Genomic DNA, 20,954 nt, shown 5'->3' on the forward strand with positions numbered 1-20,954 from the left:
ATGGGAGGAGGATAACTCTCATAATCTGATATGATTTTTAAACAAAGTACATTTTATACTAATTTGGACTTTTTTCAATGTTTGGCATGTGTTTAACCAGAAACCTGGGACATGTACTGTACTACTACAGTACTGTATATTAACGAAATTAGAACGTTGTTTAATTTCGTGTTAACCTCCGTTTCACAAAAAAAATATATAGTTTCCAATAAGTTAGGGATAATCAACTAAATAATTATAAGTCAATGGCTAACTATAACACATCACTTTTATCTGTGATATATAATGTCTCTGCTTTTGGGGGGAAATGTGCCGGAAATTTTATCCTGACCCGGGTCTAAATTTAAGAATTAGTGTCTAATATCCGGTTGTTTATCGCCGGTGTTTAGAGCTGTGTTTTGATAGCCACGTGAGTATGTAGCAGCCAAACTCTATATGTGTAGGCCTAAAGCTTTTTGACGGAGTGCAGTGGTTGTAGATCCAGTGTTTGTCTTTACATTCTGTTTATAGGTGAAAATTAATCTGGCAGTACACGAAAAAATACATGACCTGTTCGTCGGAACACCGGATGCTGGAGATGATGTAAGATAATAAGGTCACACCTTCTCCCCACTGTCCTGAGGTCAAGATGCCGGGTATAGAGAAATTACTTCTCGGAATATTACGTTACCGAGTCAACACGAGATGGAAGCTTCTAGAACAATTTCAACGCGTCAAGGATAATCCAGAGGTATGATTGTAGATTGTCGATCAGTATCAAACTATCAGAAATATACTTCAGAGGTCATGTACCCAATTAGTCCTATACTATATTAGGCTTCGATTGTTATTATCGTGATTTTTTACATTTATTATCAGATATTTACATTTTTGTTATTTGTGGAATCTCGAATTGTGCGAGGTTCGACAAATAACAAAAATGTAAATATCCGATAATAAAAGTAAAAAAATCACATATGAACCTTCGAAGTCTTATATATATAGGACTAGTACCCATGCAGTACGTTACTGGTTATTTATAACAGAATTAGACATGGGTACTTGTATCAGTTAACTCACACACAGGGTTAGAATTAGATAACCTTGATCTTCTCTGACAATGCACAGAGAGTCGGACATCAATAATAGCTATAGCCTCATACAAAAACCATGATCAAGTGTAGTAGGAGTGGAAAAATGCACGGCCAGACTGGGGTTCAAACCCAGGACCTCTGAACACTAGCCGGATACTCTACTGATTGAACTACCTGGTCGCCGATGGACTGACCCAGTCCAGTTCCGCTACACTCGATCTTGCAAGTCTTCGACCCCGAAGACTTCACAACTCACAACCCAGGTTCGGGTATACCCTTGTCAAGTATTTACCTCACTTGAAACCAGGTTTGGTCCCAGGCACCAAATGTAGTAGGAGTGGAAAAGATGCACGGCCAGACTGGGGTTCGAACCCAGGACCTCCGAACACTAGCCGGATGCTCTACCTATTGAGCTACCTGGTTGCCGATGATCGACCCGGTCCAGTTCCGCTACACATGTACTGGTTTCTATGGAGGATTATCTAATATGTTATGATATCTCTTATTGTGGCTGGTTTTGATTGTAAATAGTGTACATAGGGATATGGTTACCATCTGGCATTGTGCTAGGGGGAATTTCCCTTTAGCTCATGATCATTCGGTAGAGCTGCGGACTGGCCACAGAGGGTCACAGGTTCGGCTCCTGGTGGAGGCACACTAGTGGCTTTCCTGTTGCATTTGGTTCAAGCTACAGGAGAATGAGAGGCTTCAGTTGAGATAGAACTTGGGTTGATATGGGTTAAGGGGCACATGCATATACAAACACTTTTGAAAAGGGCGGGGTAAGTGCAGCAAGTTTTGATTGTAAATAGTTTACAAGGTGATATGGTCGCTTTTTAGCTTCAAGCTAAGCTGAATTTCCTTTTACCTCATTCCGAAGAACTACAGACCAGCACGTCAAGGTCACAGACTTGATGCCCAGTAGAGACGGACTAATCTTTTTCCTGTTACACCATCCTTAAATTGTTGTAAGCATATGGGGTTCCGACATTTAAGTGTGACTCGGTAGCTGTGACCGCAAATGCACCAACACTGAGTGACAGTAAAACGCTGTCGTGATGTGTGCAGTAAAGCACGAGTTTTAAACTACTCTCCCGTATAACATGTCATTGGGTTTGAGACACTGGGACAACATTAGCTGTTTCCTAAGCTAATGTTGTAACAGAAAAGCAATACAAGCAAATTACTATATAGAATCTCAAAACTAATTCTGTATAGTCAAAAGCATACTCGGAAGTGTAAACCGAAGCCCTGTTGTAAATACAATGTGTAGATTAATTGAGAGCTTGGAATTGATCATCTTCGCTTTCATTATCTTCCATGCCATACATGTATTACAATACCATAAATTGTGTATTTACAGCCAACATCAGTGTTTTTCACCTGTATAGACAGTCGAGTGCTGGCTACAAAGTTTATGGACAGTCAGGTTGGTGATAACTTTGTGGTGCGTAGTGCTGGAAACCTTATTCCTCATGCGTGTAACTTCAGCTATGAGAGCGCCACCACGGAGGCTGGAGCTCTAGAGCTAGGATGTATAGTGAACGGCGTCAAACATGTGGTCGTTTGTGGACACTCAGATTGTAAGGTGAGCTATTTGTTTTCTTGGCATCATTTTAACAATATGTTATCTTTTTATGAATAGGGTTAGCATTTCTGCAACGATAGCTTCCCTCATAATACGTTACATATTGTGATACTTGTCTCACTATATGATATATATCACAATACATTTATTTTGCAAATGATCAATAATATAGAATCTAAGGAAACATTCTATGGTTTATAAGTTCACCCGTTACAAGTAACCGTGAGCTAATGCTGTACCCCCATCGTCCGCGTCGGTGTCTCACCCCACTTTAAAGTTTTTGCAAAGCTTGTAAGTCCAAAAGTATACACCTCACACCCTTCTAATTTGGTTTATACATTCATTTAAGATCTAGAAGTGATGTTATGGCAAAATCATGCAAAAAAAGTAGTGGGTTTTTTCGCATTTTACCATTTTGTGGTCTTAACTTTTTGGGCACCAAAACTCACTTTAAAGTTTTTGTGTTACCAAAACTCACTTTAAAGTTTTTGGGGTAAGTCCAAAAGTATATACCTCACATCCTTCTAATTTGGTTTACATTCATTAGAGGTCCAGGAGTGATGTTAAATCATGCTGAAAACAAAATTGTGATCTTTTCACATTTTACCATTTTGTGGACTTCTGCATCCATACTGGGTTTGGGAGATACTAATTACCGTGAAAAAAATTGGAAATGGCCTGATCCAGAAAAGTGTGATCGTACTGTGATGCGAGAAATACTGTGAACTGAACCTTGCCATTTACACTGCTATATACTGTATCGTCCCACGGATTACCTTTCAGTTTCCAACACTAGTTTAAGTTGTATGTCCTCTAAATGAAGTGGACTTGAAGGCATAAAAGTACAGTAAAACCTGACTTCACCGACACTGTATAGGGCCGAGTCAATGTGTCAGATATGGGTGTGTCGGTAAAGTCAGTGTCAGCAATGATAATGCACTAGGTCACCACTCTATTAGATATGATCAGATGTTACAGAATGTTGTTAAAGTCAGTGCCACAGTGGTCAGTTAAGTCAGGTTTCACTGTATTTTCTTTCAGCTACATGTACTTCCATCTGAAATTGTTTGGTTAATAAACTTCATTGTTTTGCAATATTCATCAAGGGTGATAGAATAATGATAGTTTACAGAAATGTTTTGAGGGTTTAATACATTAATACTGGGCAGTCATAATGGAAAATCTTTCATAAAAAAATATTGTATGTTTGAACTTCCTATTTTCATCTACATTCTCTATGGTTTTTATTAGATGTGAAACAGTTAACACTTTATCAGCAGTGAAATATATAATATGGGACAATTCATCAGCATTGCTTAAAGAATGAAATATATAAGACTTGATGTCAGGCAGGAAGTACCATATACTTTAAGGGGACGAAAATTATTCACTCTCTTAGTCTTTCAAGGGTGAACTATATGTACATGTATTAAATACACTTCGTTGTTGCAGGCCATGAATCTGCTGTATTCGATGAGGAAGGAGGTTGACAATAAAGAAGGCGGCCCACTCCAGCTTTGGCTTAAACGACACGGCACAGCAAGTCTTGAGAAATTTAAACTCCTAACACCAGAAAATGAGTATAAAGGACCTGTTCCCTATCAGACTGCTCGCAAGTTTAATGCATTCATCGATCCTGAAAACCGCTTTAATTTAGCCGACAAATTATCACAGGTTTGTGGTTTACTAAACCTAAGTTGTTGAGGTCCGATAGTGGTGGTGAATATTATATATCTAAATCCAGTAGTGATGATCACAATTAATAATAGTTTCTTATAAAATGGTACCATTTAAACTCTGGAGCTCTTCTATACAGGTCTCTATATTAATAAACAACAAAAAAGGTTGGCAACCAGCTTTAAACAGTATGTTTAAACATAATGTTATTATTAAATACTCGATTTCAAGAATTCATTTTGGTTCAATATATATATTTAGAACATCTGTATGCCAATTGGAATCCATGGACAACATGAATGTATTGGATTTTGAAATTTTTCAGTTATTTTGGTTTTCAACTGAATTTCACATCTTGTATATTGAAATGTATATATTACAGGTTTCAGAATGCATAATTTACCCGCTAAAAGTTCTGTTAACAGGTAGTGACATAATTGATACATTAAACTTGTAAGTCCTGTTAAAGGTACTGTTGTCAATCTCAGACTGTGTTTAAGACAAACATCTACCTGGTATACAATTTTATCCTGCAACTGCCACCGCATTGTCGGAATACACCCACCATATGTATTTTTGCCGTATACGGCAGTGATGGAAAACAGCTGTATATTGGAATCTTAGCATGTGCGTCAATTCGACTAAAGTGAAACAACGTTTAAAGGGCGAACATATTTGGATTATTATTGATACCGTTTCACTTCAAAATGATTATTTTTGCATAAATAGAATACATGGTCAGTGTCTTAAATATAGACGCTCACCAATATACAGCTTATATTTTAAGACACTGACTATGTATTCTCTATGTATCCACCCTAACTACTTACAGTCAAAATAAAAATGCTGCTGCTAGACTTGATAGGATTTTTACAGTAGAAGTTGTGTGTTACAGGTGAATTGCCTACAACAGCTACAGAATGTAGCCAGCTACCCGTTCCTGAAGGACTTGATCTCGCGTGAGGAGGTGAAGCTACATGCCATGTGGTTTGATATCTATACCGGTGAAGTGTTTATGTTTAGTCGAATGCAGCAGAGGTTTATAGAAATTAATGACCAGAATATAAACCACCTACTGCACGATGCCTACCGTAAAGTTGAGAAAATTCCGATAACTGAGCAAAGACGAAAGTAGGAACCTGCAATTTTTTTTTTAGGACCATATCAAATTGTTATTTTAGAATATATATTCTAAGTATACTTGTCTGCAATATCAGCAAAACAAACAAAAAAATATCATGAAAAATACATGAGAACAAAGTTGAATCATACTAAAAGATAAATCTGTACAGAATAGAGCACCAACTGCTGTGATTTGTTTTCTCAATAATTTGTCTCCACCTATATGAAGTCTATTTTGTTGACAACCAACATATTCAACCAGGGCTGATTGAAAGCCATCTCTTACTGTTTTTTCAGATCCTTTGTGTAAGACTCTGGTGGAGTCATGTTATTGGGATATAGATTCTGGTGTGATATACTCTGAAATACATTACACTGCAAGGTCATTTGTGACTTTAGTGCTCTGATGAAACCCATACTCCAACAATGTTAGAGGTTTTACACGGCGAGATACTTTTGACAGGCGCCATGTAACGCAGTCGGCAAAATCATATCCGATAGAAAAAGAGCCGACCAGCGGCCTCTTATGTTATAGGAGTAATGAAACCCATAGTCCTAATTTCAGAACATGGATTATCTCCCTTCTTACTTGAATAATCTTCACTTTGATATTGTTTAGATTAATTCATATTATCAGTAAAACATTGTTTAGATTGCCTCCAGGAAAGTGTATAAATGCATTTAACTGTCTGCTGCAATAATGTGTCACACTGCAGGTGATGTTAAAATGATCGATGCTCAGCTAATATTTTGTTGGAAATCCATATTGCTTGATGTATTCTCAAACACATCCAAGGAGAAAGAGCACATATTAAAATGATCTAGCTTCAGTTAGAACATTAATTGATATAGACCTGCTTTAATTAAATCAATACAATAAAAAAACATATTTTAAGTTGCTCTTTCTGATTGACTAATTTGATTTTTAAAATTGTGATTTACAAAACAAGTCTTGCAGACAATTTTGGTAAAAATTTGGGGTCCAAAATCAAATCACCCCTTCCTAGCGAGGGAAGGTTGACAGGTATGCCTATTCATCATCACACATGTTTTGCATCACACCGATTTCCTACACATTCAACAAATAAGACACTTTCAGTTTGGGTATATTAAGTACATGTATACTTATATATATGTATATACTTTACTAAATATCGCTAATTAAGCAGAATTATCAAGAAATCTTCAATATGGATATTTAAATTAATTAAAGTACATGTTTATATAATTAACTTAATATATCTAATATGAAACAGAATTGGTGTCAAATAATCCGAATATTGGTTTCAAGTTTTAGATCATGGAAATTTTAAGTCAATTTTTCTTTCTGTTTGATATAATTGCATACACAAAGTTTGTGTATTAAAACCTGGTATAAGTTTGTACTGGGCTAGTACATGTACTTGAATGTTTGTATTGAACCAACACATTTTGTTTTATTTTGGTTGACATGACATGCACCTACACATCTGTCTAAACGTTCATTATTGATTAATTATGACATGTTTTATTGATTGCCAGTATAAATAAATATGTATAATATATAATGAATGTCTCTATAAAATATTGGTATAAAGTGTTTCTGTAGAAGTCTGAGTATAGACTTCTGTCATTAAAAGCTGATGTTCAAAAGATAAATATACTCAAGCAGAGAAGTTACATGCACATGATATAGACATTTCATTAACAGCACATTGTATTCATTATAACTAGTTTTATAAGTGATTAATGCAATATTTTACAATGTAGAAATGTTGTTATACATGTATATGCTGCGAATTTTTATAGATGTAATTAAGAGATGGACAGCTTCATATATACAAAATTTTATTCCTTTCAATTAAATACGGGTGCAATATACAATACATACCATTACAAAGGAATTCTCCATGCATGCATCATATAATGTTGCAGCTGATATTTGATCAAAAAGGTATATTTAATTTAGCTAGTATGTTCATCTGACACATACCGAAATGTACTGCTTCTCTTTTCAGAGCAAACTTTTGCTTTAACCCTTTCACCCCTACTGACCATATTGGACTTCAAATGATGAATGAATGGCAGAGTCCACTATAGTTTCTTGGGGTTGAAAGGGTTAAGATGCATCAATGTCTAGGACCATTTCTTGCTCAAATGATCAAACTAAGTATTATGGTAATTAATGACATGCCAAAACAATTCCTCTGTATGTAAGTCATGGTACCTAGTAATATTGTTTGTAAATGACGATATAAAACATATCACAAGTGTGGGTATTAGACAATACTTCTGGTATTTTCAAATGATGGAGCAATGCAGTATTTTGTGGTAGTGACTGTCCCTAAATAATATCATGTATAACTTACGTTCTGGTACCAGACATCATATGTTTCAGAATGGTGTCTTATTACCTGCTCCTATCTGAAAATGTTAATGAAAACAGTACAGTATGTCCATATAGTGCAATTAAACATGTTTACATGCAATTGGTAAGCATAATGTTAAACCAGGTACATGTATATATATAAACTCTGATTGGCTATAGGAGAAGGCTTCTATAAGTTTTATACAGTAATTTGTATTTATCAAAATGTCTTCTGACTACTTACATGTTTACCTATACCATCTGGCCCCTTTGGTATCAATTTTCCTTAACTTAACGAAATTCTTTAACTTAAAATTTAACGTGATAAAGCATGATTGGATTTAAGGGGAAAACATTATAGTTACGGAAATTTACTGATAATTTCCTGTGGACAATTTGAAGGTAAGAGATGAAAATTGTGTCCGATTGGCATAACCATGCAAATAAATATTTAGATAGCGTTTAAAAAAAACGGAAAAATTATTATCTTTGTGTTGTCCATTAATTGTAACATGATTATAGCTATTACCACAAATGAAATATTGTTTTTTCCCTTTTGGCTGCTGAGATTCATTTGATAATTGTGTTTCATGTTTACATAATAAAGAATATAATTTTACATTGAAAAAAACCTATTTATTCAGAAAGTCTAGCATCAAATTTATATTACTGAAAAAAAATCTATTGAAAAGAAAAAAGTGTATAATTTCCCCTGTAATTATTCACAAGCTTGTGTATGCTTTGATTGAGTACAGTATAATATGATGCAATATCTTAAAAAGCGTTCCTTTTTATCAATAATACATGTAGATCATTTGAGATTTTTTTAAAATGTTTAAGTATATAAATATGAGTAAGGTATTAAATATTAAATGATACAAGCGTGTCAATAGAAGAACTAATGGATCAAACGTTGAACTTGTTGTTGTATCATCATTCAAGTATTTAATTTGTATAGTAGTTTGATTTCTTGGTGTTATTTAGTTCTATGAAAGTTGTACATAATAATTTAGTTTTTATTTATTTACAGGTGCAATAATAACCAGATTTGTTGCACTTGACATTTGTGTATTACCTTTTATGTATTTGCCTTTGTAGCAGGTACATTGTGTGTTAAATCGTCACTATTACATATCATCTGTAGCCGTTTTCACTTACGGTCTGTCTTATAAAATTGTTCCATTGATTACAACGTGTTTTCATACACTTCAACTAGTCTGTAGATGCCTTAGAGGAACCTATTTTGAAAATTTACCTTGTTTCTTTTCATCAAGGTCGAATACATTCCTGTCGACTTCTTGGTGCTTGTAGCCATTCGATGTGTCGCTTATATATTAAAAAATAAATCTGATAAACCATCTGACCAACGTGTTTAGTCCGTACCTACTTCACCTTAGTGTATAAATTGTCTATACGAAGGCTTTCAATAATTTTAATATTTTATACTGTAAATTTGGAATTTACGCGAGGGGGCAATTTACGCTAAATACGCGAAAGCCATTTCCCCGCATGTAATATCTGGTGACCGTGATGTTCATTTTTGTATGGTATTTATGGAACAAATGCAAAAAAAAAAAAAAATCAAAAAAATCATAATTTACCAATCGAAAATCGAAATCGCGAAATTAATCCTCCGCGCGTAGAGGTTACTTATCGAAATCGCGAAATTAAATCACCGCGGAAATAACCTCCACGTGTAGAGGTTACCTATCGAAATCCCGAAATTAACCCCCTGCGGAAATAACCAAGTTAACAGTACACATCAACATTTTTATCTGGTAATTAATACCCGGAGTTATAATCCAATATCCTCGATATATACTGTATAACACACAGAGTTAAAATCAAATATCCTCGCTATAATACTATTATCACCTAGAGTCAAGATCCAATATTTTCGATTTGTTCTATAATAGTACATAAATCGATTAACTCTGGGTGTTAATGACCAGATACAAGTGCCTAAGCAGTACGTATATATATACGTTATGCAAAAAAGAACGAAATCACTTAAGAGAAGGTACTACGTTTTAATTTGTTTAATAATGAATTATTAAAATTACGTATATACAATGATAAATTATGGTTGAAGTTAATGTATCAATGGTGGAAAAAGAAAACTTTAATAAAATGACGCATTTGGAATTCCGTTTGTATATCGGCCAGCCTATTGTAGTTCATCAAGTCTGAACCACAGTATAAATGGATCTCTGGAACCATCAGTATGATCACATACATGTCTATAATCCGCTATCATCACACTGTTGAAATCCTTACACACGTTCATTTAACCGCAAGGCTAAACATTATCACCCCATTTGGAATCCCATATAATGTCTTAAGATATGCAAGCCTAAAACAGTATTACCAATTCGGAATCCCATATATAGTCCCCATATTAAATCTGCAAGCCTAAACAAATCTTCACCTATTTCGAATACCATATACATATCCTTGTACATATATTACAAGCCTGAAACATTATCACACATTCAGTCGCTATATATAAATGTACGTATATTCTTGATCGTAAACATAAACCTGTACAAAATAAATAATAGCAATCAACAATGCCAAACGTAGATCACACATTTATATAACTGCGGGTCATTTTCAGTGACGGATTTATATCGAAGAAACATTTTACTGGTTTACTCACAATAACTACTCATGCAGTATCTAAATCATGGTGAAATGACCGTTACAAGATATTCTAAAGCGTTTTTATGTAAAGTATGATTTTTCATTAGTTTATGCCTACATTCATCTGTTTTAACATCGGAGCATTTTCGGCGAAAACATCCACGTATTCATAACTGAGATACATTTTACTGTTTTGTTCACAATGACTAGCTATAACACTTTGAAATGGCGGATCTAAAGTATTCAATGCTTATGTATGGAGTAGAAATAAAATAAGTTCAGTATTTCCTCTCTAAATATTTAAAAGATCGACGTCCTATCAATGTAGTATTGACCTATGTGAACCCGAGTATTGGATATATAACGAACAATAAACAATAACATGGCACATAAACATATAACACGTTTATGTTCATTCCTCTCCTACTAGGATTGTCTCCCCTAGTTACCGGGCGACATAGTCCATGTCCGCCCACTCATTGTTACCGAGGAAAAGCCTGCTTTATTGTAGAGGAATGTGAACTGTGCGAACTCCGAGTTTCATTTCATTAATAGACGGCAACTTTCTTGGACATCGATCGTGTTTATAAACATTCAAAGTTCATAACAGGGAGAGGAGAGAACAAAACGAAATGACAATATTGACGTAAAAATAGAACGAACTGAAACCAACTAAACTATTAAAACATAAAGTTTGAATTTCCATTCGAATTACAGAAATCATATCTAACCCACTGATTGGTTTAGAATATGATTTGTAGAAAAGGAAGTTGCCATTCACAGTTTTTATGATACGTAAATAGCACGCGAGTCAATATACATATGAAAGACAACATCATGATTTAAATATTGAGCATCTAAAACAATGCCCGCGAGTATGACATACCTCATGTAATTAATAGCATATATGTTAAATATATACATTATTGTCAAGTAGTAACAGTACAGACAAGTAAATTGTCGAATTTTCGAGGCAATCTGCCCCTTTATCAAAACACAGGTAAAGTGTTAAATATATACATTATATAGATAGTTCATACTTTGAATATAGCATTTCTTTTGAACAATATCACTTTCCATCCACAGCCTATGTGAAATACATTGTATTTTTTTATCTAAAGAGACAAAAATATTTTCCTCTTAGAAAATACATTATCACAGATTTTTGGTTTTAATCGCAGCATTAACACGTCCGATGAACCAGCATTTTTTGTTTTTCCTCCAATCTTTCACTTCAAGACATCTCAAAGTACATGTAATTCTGGAAGATAGAAACAGTATCATTAGAATAAGGAAATGTCATAATTATCAAAGCAATACCCGTGCCATATTCAAATTAAAAATGTGTAGAATACTATAGCGCGAACGCACCAGGACTTACTACACTTGTGCCAAGGCAAAATGATAAAATACCAGGCCATGTACACATCAGGAATAATAAAATACCAGGCCATGAACACACCAGGAACAATAAAATACCAGGCCATAAACGCATCACGATTTACAACCATAGTATCAAGGTAAAACAATAAAATACCAGGTTATGAACACACCAGGAACAATAAAATACCAGGCCATAAACGCAACATGCTTAACAACCATAGTATCAAGGTAAAACAATAAAATACTAGGCCATGAACGCATCATGATTTACTACCATAGTATCAAGGTAAAACAATAAAATACCAGGTTATGAACACACCAGGAACAATAAAATACCAGGCCATGAACGCATCATGATTTACTACCATAGTATCAAGGTAACAATAAAATACCAGGCCATGAACACACCAGGAACAATAAAATACCAGGCCATGGACGCATCATGATTTACAACCAAAGTATCAAGGTAAAACAATAAAATACCAGGCCATCAACGCATCATGATTTACTACCATAGTATCAAGGTAACAATAAAATACCAGGCCATGAACGCATTAGGACTTTCTACCATAGTATCAAGGTAAAACAATACAATATCAGGCCATGAACGCTATTAGGACTTACTACCATATTGTTAAAGTAAAACAATAAAATACCAGGCCATGAACGTATTATTACTCGCTCATAATGTCAAAATCAGAATAAAAGGATGAAATAGCACAGCGTGATCGCCATATACAACAAATCACACCAATATATGAGCACAAGATTGATATTTCTTATTAAATTTCTGGCGATATTACAGTGGTTTGGTTTGGTTTGGTTTATTTGTTTATTTTGGTTAACGTCCTATTAACAGCTAAGGTCATTTAAGGACGGCCTCCCATGCGTGCGACATGCATGTGTGTGGTGAGTGTGTATGTGTGTTTTGGGAGGCTGCGGTATGTTCGTGTAAAGTCTCCTTGTGATAGGCCGGAACTTTTGCCGATTTAAAGTGCTACCTCACTGAAGCATACTGCCGAAGACATCCAGCAGCACACCCCACCTGGTCACATTATACTGACAACGGGCCAACCAGTCGTCCCACTCCAAATATGCTGAGCGCTAAGCAGGAGTAGCAACTACCGTTTTTAAAGACTCTGGTATGTATCGGCTAGGGGACAGAACCCAAAGCCTTCCTCACAGGGGCGAACGCTCAACTAAAGGCCAAAAGTGAGGCATTGTCAAGGGAGACATTAGGAAGAAGGAAGATGTTCAGAAAGAGAAAAGATAAGATTCCAAATTTAGTCGCCTCTTACGATCCTGCAATGGGGGCAGCAGGTACAATTCTTACGCCTTACCTGCAGGGCAATGGCAATATTACAAGTAACCGAATAAGATTATCGTTATTTAATTATATATAATCATGTATATACATGTACCTGGTATACATTAAAATATGATATTATGAATCTGCAATTGTTAACAGATTTACTACGCAGTGCTCTAGATTAGAAATGAGACGATTCATTTAACTTATGGTAAACAGTATAAAAATGGATTCAATATGAAAAATAAAAGTAAATACTATCATTACATACCATGAGGAAAGCCCCTCCAACCACCAACATTTTCTCTATGGAATCCATCTTTTCCGGAACTGAAACATTAGTTCGCAACACTATTAGTTCAAGTGTTCAGTCACATTTACTCAGCAGATAGGTAAAAACCTTTTTTTTAAACAGAGCCTGGTATTGAAACTTTAAAAAGGAACCAGGAAACAAAAATTATAAAAGCAGAATGCTTTTAGTAATTTCCGGAACAACACAAGTTCTCGTTTTTATCGTGTTATTTCTCAACCCGGATTTAACCTAAATTCGCATGATGGGTGCTGTCGATAAAGCTGATGACATTTTCCCAATCGAAACATCTGGGTCCGATTTCATGAAACCATTCTCATGCTCAAACATGTTTTTGCTTAAACCAACTCGTTTAAATCATGAAATTACATTTTAAAAGAAAGAAAAAACGAGCATCTAAAATAACACGTTTAAGTCTGTCTTAATCTCCCACAAATTAATCATTGTAAAATCTTAATTCACATATCAGGTTTATCACAAAAAGTGTTTGAGCCTGGGCAAAAAAAAATGTGTATCTGAATATGAGTACATTTACATTAATGCACGCCCTGTCTTATTTTCCTTGTTCTTTATCCCAGGTCTCCATGCAAAATCTATTTTTAGTTGTTTTCGTGATATTGTTTATCCGCGAATTCAATCTGCCAATAGACCAAGTTTATCGTGTAAAATGCAAATTCAGAATAGCTAATAGTGATATGTTATGTATTGATTCTACAATGTCTCAGCAAAGTCGGGTCATTATCCGATTTAATATTACGAGGAATACCAATAGCAATAAACAAATACAGTAGAACGTATGCATGTATGTGGTTGTTTTTTAAAAGAGGAAACAAGTAAACAATGACTGGGCGAAATAAACATAAATTATATACACAATCTGATATACTGCAAAGATTAGTTCTTCGATAGTTCAAATTCTCGCGGTTCTACTTCAATTTGCCTCGATGGTTACTTACAACGTAAGCAACAGGAACATCTTACAACTAAGCCGTACGATAAGCGAAATAAATTTCCCATTGTTGATTTTTCCTTCCAAGATAGCAAAATCCCAAGTTGATTCGATATTCAGGGGTGTGTTCCCATTATCATGATTGTCGTGACAGATCTCGACTACTGGCGGAGACATTAACAACACAGGGGTTCGAAAGATACAGATTGACGCCGACATCATGCTCTTATTTGGAAATATTCCCTTCTGAGTTACGAAGACAGGCGTTTTTAATGCTTGTTGATATACCAAGCGATTCCATTGTCCCCACTCTAACTTTCATTTGGGATTGTGACTAACCCACCTACCCCCACCTTTTCTTTCTCTTCTTTTATTTTTTTTACGAGTTTCCATGCAAATCTATATTTGAGTCTATATTTTTGCCCTCGATTTTGAGTTTGAGATATGGTTTCGCTATTATGTCGGTGTTCTTTGTTGCTATCGAATCATCAACGGTTAATTTTCACGTTAACTATCAAATGAATTGCAATAACCCTTATTAACAAGTTTTTAATGTTTTAATTATTCGCGTTTATATCATCATATTCCCAAAATAAAAACCATTGAAAGTAACAACATCTACTGTAAAAAACACCTCGGTATGATTAACGTTAGATAACAAATTTCCCATGGGAAAGCATTACTAGTATTTGATTTCAGGGGAAATTATAGCTATGGACTTTCCTTAATTTTTTGCAATGCATTCCTATGGGAAATTTGAAGTTGAGGAATTTAATGAAATATGATGATTTTTTTTTAATGAAACTTAGACCAGATATTTTAAAAGTTCTGTAATCAAAACATCTCATCTAAACACAGAAATCTCGTTACGTACAGTGGATATCGAAGTACTCGTGGTCCATGTTGATACCATCATCCCTGTTGCCTTCCCATTTTTTGTTGATGTGGCCGATGATCTCCTCGCCAGTCTTGTCAATTATCTGTCAAAATACATGAAGTCATAGTTACCAAACGTTATAACCATAAATGATATGGGTTGCTTTAACACGAGACAAGTGTCATTATCATTTACAAAATAAAAAACATATGAAAATCTCACTGTCGTTTACCCGATAGGGAATAGTCTTTTCAGATGGCGGGCCATCATGATCACAGAAGATAGTAGTACATGTTTGGTCTATTTATTGTCCCTCAAAATTGAAGACACGAAAAAAGAAAAAAAAAAAGAAAATTCTTGACTCTGCATAGGGCCCACGTTAAGTCGCCATTAACGATCAACATGCAATGGGGAAAAGATGACCTCATTCTTTGGTTCTTCAATGTCCCCTGAAAAGAAGACTTGGGAGAATCCACTCCAATCCTTCAGAGTAGAGATGGAAAGATTTGTCGCCTCTTACGACGTGCGATGAGATACAAAAGATATTAGCCTTCTGTCCTCCTGCACGTGTTCCGTTTATTTTCCCGTGCTAGTGCGTGGTCGAATGTAGCAGATATCTTACCTCAAGAGTGGACTCGGCAGCACACCGACAGGAACAAGCGGGGCCGACGATCTTGGCCACCAGGGCGCCTTCGCTGTCCAAGATATCAAACCTGCTGCCACACAAACTGTACCTATAGAGAAACGGTGTACAAATTAAAAACGTTATTGCAGCGAGGTATAGGGTCTACTTACAAAAGAAAAAATACAATCTGTTTTAATTTCACACAAATGCACAATATTAATCATGATTAACTCTTCTCTCGAGATTATCATGTAAGTATTTAATCAGAATTATTTCTGACTTTTCAATAATTTTTATATTTTGCCAGCATTAAAAATAAAAGATTACTGCCAGGGTTTGATATCTGGTTTCAATAACCGTACCCTACGCAGGAGGTTTAATTTTTAAGGCTTCGTTTTAAGACTTATATTAGGTGCACAGCGTCCTGTTGAGACTGTCGTTTTTTAAATGTATGTTTTCTGGCACCATTTGTTGATTGACGAAATCAAACGTCCATTCGAGGCAGTCCATCACAATTGTAATGTACTGTACTTACTGTTGTTTGATGGAGCCAAGCGTCCGGTTGAGGCAGTCGACGACATAGACTTTGTTGTTACAAAACATGCAATCCAACCAGCAACAACAGTCACATCGACATGACTTCCGATGTAACGTAAACACGAGATCGTCACTCGGTGTATAGAAATCTAGTTTAAACTGACGCTGGGGACCACAGAACCATCGGCAGCAACAGCTGGATGCTGTGGAGACAAATTAAGAGTGATATCTTATTGAAGACAGCAAGGCAAACGAGGGACTACAGAACCACTTGGCAGCAACAACTGGACGCTATGGGGAAAAATTAAGAGTGATATCTTATTGAAGAGAGCAAGGCAAACGATAGATACAGAAGGAGACATTGACAATGACGTTAGTGTGTGGAGTTCCACGAAAACAATGGTCTTTGCAGGATAAGCTGTATAGTGGGACAGTGGGACCCAAGATTTGTCTGGGAGAAAATCATTAGCCAATTCCATAAAGGAGTGGATGTCAATAGGCAGAAAAGTAAAGTCAAAGAGCCAAATTGCAATCGGAGCATTGCTTGTTCTTATGAATGCCATTTACGTAAATGACAGAACAACATTCATGATTCAGGAGTTCCACTTTAAGTCACCCCATACGATCCAAGTGCAATGGAGTAATCCTCTATTATTGGGTTCTTAAGGTCCCCAAAATAAACATCACTGGAGAAACTTCCAACGATACTGCAGTGGGAAGGGCTTGGGATTAGGTACAATAACATTACTACATGGAGGATGTTCATTGTAGTACATACCCTCAATGACGTAGAACAGCTCGTCCTCTGTCTCGTCCCATATTTTGTATGTATTTGAGGACCAACATCCACCTGAAACAATGTAACACGGGGAATTATTAAATAGCATCAACAATAATACAGTTTTGGATCTCAAAGCAGAAAAGATGAGGACAAAGACAGGTTGTTACGATTGTCATCGTTAATTAATTAATTGATCTAATGAATAATTAATAGCTATCTAATATTCCATTGCAGCTGACTTTCACTTCAGATGTTATACATGGATTCAGGACATGGTTTACGGCCATTTATTATTCCATGGCAACTGGAGATCTCTTCGGAACTCTTCGGATTCCTACATTAACACCCTGATTAAGCACCATTTAATATTCAGTGCAGCTGAAAGTCTCTTGGAAATCCTCATTTTCGACCATTTATTGTTTCAATACAGCAGTAGATATCTTTCGACACCTAAATTTAAGCCTTCAGATGCGTATATTCAATCCATGTTATGTTGTACATTTTGTACAAATGTTCGCGAAGGATATAATGTAATTTCGTTGCATTCGCAGAAACTAAATGTAGACCAAGGCGCACTTGCGTGAAATCCAATACACAAGTACTAGTTTCGACCAGGACAATGGTAAAATTTTGGTTTCTTGTGTCTATTCCAAACGATGCCAGTGTCTAGTAACCGGTCTAACAACTTGATTCTTGAAACCAATTGTGGCATTAGTATAGGATAATGCTATATGTAGAAAGATTACATATAGAGCATAGATTTCTTCGCAGCAGCTTTATAAAGCATTTTTGTCATCGCACTGAAATTTTGCACCATGATACAGAAACATGCGAGCCAATCCTTTTATTTTGTCTTCGAGGTTTTCATTTTCACTTTGACCCATCGGTTGGCTTCCATCTTTCTCCGATAGTTCGGTCACACTTAACTGAAGACGGCGATAACGAGTCCTTTCTACAACCTATTGACAGCTAGATGCCGAGAAGACGGTGCCAACTATCGGTTTCATCGACGTTGGTTAGCCTCGGCTACGATACGAAAACATTAAGTTCATTCATTTCGCTGTCCTTTGAAAGGTCAAAGGCGGGGTGTCACTAAGGAATACATACATTATAAAGATAGTTGTGAGTGAGACGATTACAAAGTGCTATGATATCGCAAAGTGTAAAACAGGTATATTTGTGTCACCGTCATGTCCAAAGAGGGACACAAACACTAATCCCAATTCGTGAAAGATTTACACATAGGTCGGATCTTACGAAAGCATTAGAATATATTATACCAACATAATAACGAAATCGTTATTCTAACTCAATATCGATATAACGAGCGCAAATTACAAAAATAGATTATAAAGTTGCTGGAAACCCTTGAAAAAGTACAAGGAGAATAAAAGACCAGGTGTTCCGGAATCATAAGTATCTTCTGCTTCATCGACGACACGCGACATACACATCCCGGTCATACTGGTTAAGTATTTATTTTTGATTTACAATAACAGGACCATAGTAATAGACGTTAATTTTAGGTTTTAATACAATAATTTCCACACGGCCATAATCAAAAACATATGGAATAGCTACTAGACTATTTTGACCTTTACCTTTGAGGTCCATGTCCAGCTGCTGTCGGACATATACGAATCCCTTGTCGTTGATTCCTTCCAGTCCCGGAGGAGGGTCCAGTTTTGGATTGACGGACTTCCGGCGTAACCGTTGTCCAACCTTCTTGGCCCTGATCAATCTCATCATATCCATCATGGGGTCCGCGCCCCCAGCCCCTCCCCCTCCCATCATGGCACCCATCATACCCATACCACCTCCGCCCCCGGGGGGCTGGGATGTGGTCGTGCTTGACATGGACACGATTGACTGGCGTGGCTGATTGACAACTACTCCATGTTGTATTTGTCTTTCCATCATGATGCTTGCTCGTCTGTTCTCGTTCTTGATGGTTTCCTGACGTTCGTCGTAATATTCCATGCTTAGAACTGCTCAAAGTTTTGTCCCCTGAATATCTTGTGTTGAACTGCTGCCAAAACTGTGATCAGTTGATCACTTTTAAACTTTCTTTACCTGTATAGTTTGCTCCGTTTAAAAATACGTTTGGCACAGATAAACTGACAGCCGCTCTGCAAAATGTAATTGTTCAGGCAGATCCGTGATAATTTCTTGCAGTAATAATTCCAGGTCTTCTTTGTAAAATCGCATTCGCAAACAGTATTTCTTGAATAAATTTGGATAATTTCCTTTTGAAGAATAAAAGACAGTTATAATCTAATTGTGCCGCTACAGTGAGCTACTTCATTGATGGCTGCTGCATAAGACGGTCTACTGGTGTTGTATGGCCGGGGACAAACTGAGCATCTCCACGAACACAACCCGCGTCACACAAACATCTCCAGCGTAGAAATGTCGTGTATATTTAAAGTCGTGCTCCAAAGGATCACGAAGGGGATCTAGGGAATTACAGTTGGACGCTTAATTCAGTTTTAAATCTAGAAATCTAAAAGATGATGTTCGAGTTTGAAATCTTAGTGTTTGGAAAATGTGACATAAAAACCACGCTTTCTTCACAGGCGATCACGAACGATACATTCGCGCCAAAAATAAAAATAACTGTATACTTTTATATGGAATTATTTTAAAGATACATATATCTTCTTTTTTTTTTTTCTTTTTTTTTTTTTTACTGTATATGAATTCTGACTAAAGCTAAGTTTTGAACTCATTAGTACCAATTAAATTCTCTGTCAGTTCACTTCATGACAAATCCCCCACAGTTCAGCTAACCTCAATATGGAATTCCGTAGCCTCCTAAACATTTCAACGTCCCTTAAAAAGTTCATTAAGGCTATTTTGACGCCTGTAAATAATTAATTAACAAATCTGGCCTTTGAAAATCATTCAGCATTGTTTTTATTGATTATTTGCATTAGTCTTATAATTTTCGATTTTTTTAGTCTAGGACTGAATATTCTACAGTTGCCCCCTGCAGCTCCTCCTTAGCTTGACGTACGGGAGCGGTCCTGTTGCCATTGGTAGCTGCACTGTCAGTATGAAGAATGTAATGTACCTACATAAAAAGCGTTACAATTGAAACATTCCGAACGGCTATCTGAATGTTACTCGGTCATTATTGATGGAAAACAAATAAAAGTATGTCAAGACCTAGGCACGGTGAAGCAAGGTGAGATCAGTAAATAGATTTGTTTATTGGTATACATGTATATATGTGGTAATACATTTGTATTTCCTATATAACATATTAAATGCCGTTATACTGAAAACTAATTAGAATGGGTTCTGAGGAGATATTTTCATCTTTTTTTCCCTTTTCTACAAATGTTGTTTTGATACTCCGAACATTCCTGTTGTTGACTTTAATCAATTTTTCGTTTGTTCCTTATTCCTTTTATTTTAATTTCTCTATCATTCCTGATTATGTCTTTTCTTTTGTTGTCCGTTCCTTTTAATTTATTTTCTCTTTCATATCTAGTTTTGTCCTTCCTTTTGATATAAGATGACATCCTTTTGATTAAAACTTTGTTTGTCTTTCTTTCATTTGCCCCTTCCATTCCTCTTACTGAAGTGTATTTTGTTAGGAAGCCTCCTTTTGTTGTCATTATTTTCCCATTTGTTTAATGTTCCTTCCGTTACTTTTTAATGTTCCTTCCGTTACTTTTTAATATTCCTTCCGTAACTTTTTGATGTTCCTTCCGTAACTTTTTAATGT

The 20,954-nt window shown here is 35.9% G+C and overlaps 3 protein-coding genes across 5 annotated transcripts in view; 1 reads left to right on the top strand and 2 right to left on the bottom strand.

The window, feature by feature from the left end:
• LOC117342043 (arylsulfatase B-like) overlaps nucleotides 1–20,954 on the bottom strand; it is a 221,545-nt gene that overhangs the window by 34,451 nt on the left and 166,140 nt on the right. The gene's annotated exons all lie outside the window — the stretch shown is intronic.
• LOC117342053 (beta carbonic anhydrase 1-like) lies at nucleotides 374–9,170 on the top strand. 3 transcript variants are annotated; one of them, XM_033904027.1, is made up of 5 exons: nucleotides 374–409; nucleotides 511–730; nucleotides 2,437–2,661; nucleotides 4,114–4,335; nucleotides 5,234–9,170. In XM_033904027.1, exons 2-5 carry the CDS (start codon nucleotides 629–631, stop codon nucleotides 5,471–5,473), a joined length of 789 nt encoding a protein of 262 aa, XP_033759918.1. In that variant the 5' UTR covers nucleotides 374–409; nucleotides 511–628; the 3' UTR covers nucleotides 5,474–9,170. The 3 variants fall into 3 exon arrangements, with proteins under 3 accessions (XP_033759918.1, XP_033759917.1, XP_033759919.1); XM_033904028.1 differs by having other exon boundaries at nucleotides 388–413; XM_033904026.1 differs by having other exon boundaries at nucleotides 380–730.
• Nucleotides 8,637–20,424, bottom strand: LOC117342052 (phospholipid scramblase 2-like). The gene is made up of 7 exons (XM_033904025.1): nucleotides 18,823–20,424; nucleotides 17,219–17,290; nucleotides 16,439–16,643; nucleotides 15,901–16,012; nucleotides 15,276–15,381; nucleotides 13,414–13,472; nucleotides 8,637–11,711 (listed from the first exon to the last, which is right to left on the bottom strand). Exons 1-7 carry the CDS (start codon nucleotides 19,199–19,201, stop codon nucleotides 11,685–11,687), a joined length of 960 nt encoding a protein of 319 aa, XP_033759916.1. The 5' UTR covers nucleotides 19,202–20,424; the 3' UTR covers nucleotides 8,637–11,684.

This window comes from Pecten maximus, chromosome 14 (genome assembly GCF_902652985.1).
Source record: "Pecten maximus chromosome 14, xPecMax1.1, whole genome shotgun sequence".
In the NCBI taxonomy this organism is placed as follows: Eukaryota; Metazoa; Mollusca; class Bivalvia; order Pectinida; family Pectinidae; genus Pecten; species Pecten maximus.

Bases quoted from the DNA above. Each gene is read 5' to 3' on its own strand.
- LOC117342052 (XM_033904025.1), bottom strand. From the start codon at position 19,201: ATGGAATATTACGACGAACGTCAGGAAACCATCAAGAACGAGAACAGA. The intron at 16,013-16,438 runs GTAAGTACAGTA...GTTTCTCTATAG, and splicing joins CTTGGCTCCATCAAACAACA to GTACAGTTTGTGTGGCAGCA. The intron at 11,712-13,413 runs GTATGTAATGAT...TCTATCTTCCAG, and splicing joins TTGGAGGGGCTTTCCTCATG to AATTACATGTACTTTGAGAT.
- LOC117342053 (XM_033904027.1), top strand. From the start codon at position 629: ATGCCGGGTATAGAGAAATTACTTCTCGGAATATTACGTTACCGAGTC. The intron at 2,662-4,113 runs GTGAGCTATTTG...TCGTTGTTGCAG, and splicing joins GTGGACACTCAGATTGTAAG to GCCATGAATCTGCTGTATTC. The intron at 4,336-5,233 runs GTTTGTGGTTTA...TGTGTGTTACAG, and splicing joins TAGCCGACAAATTATCACAG to GTGAATTGCCTACAACAGCT.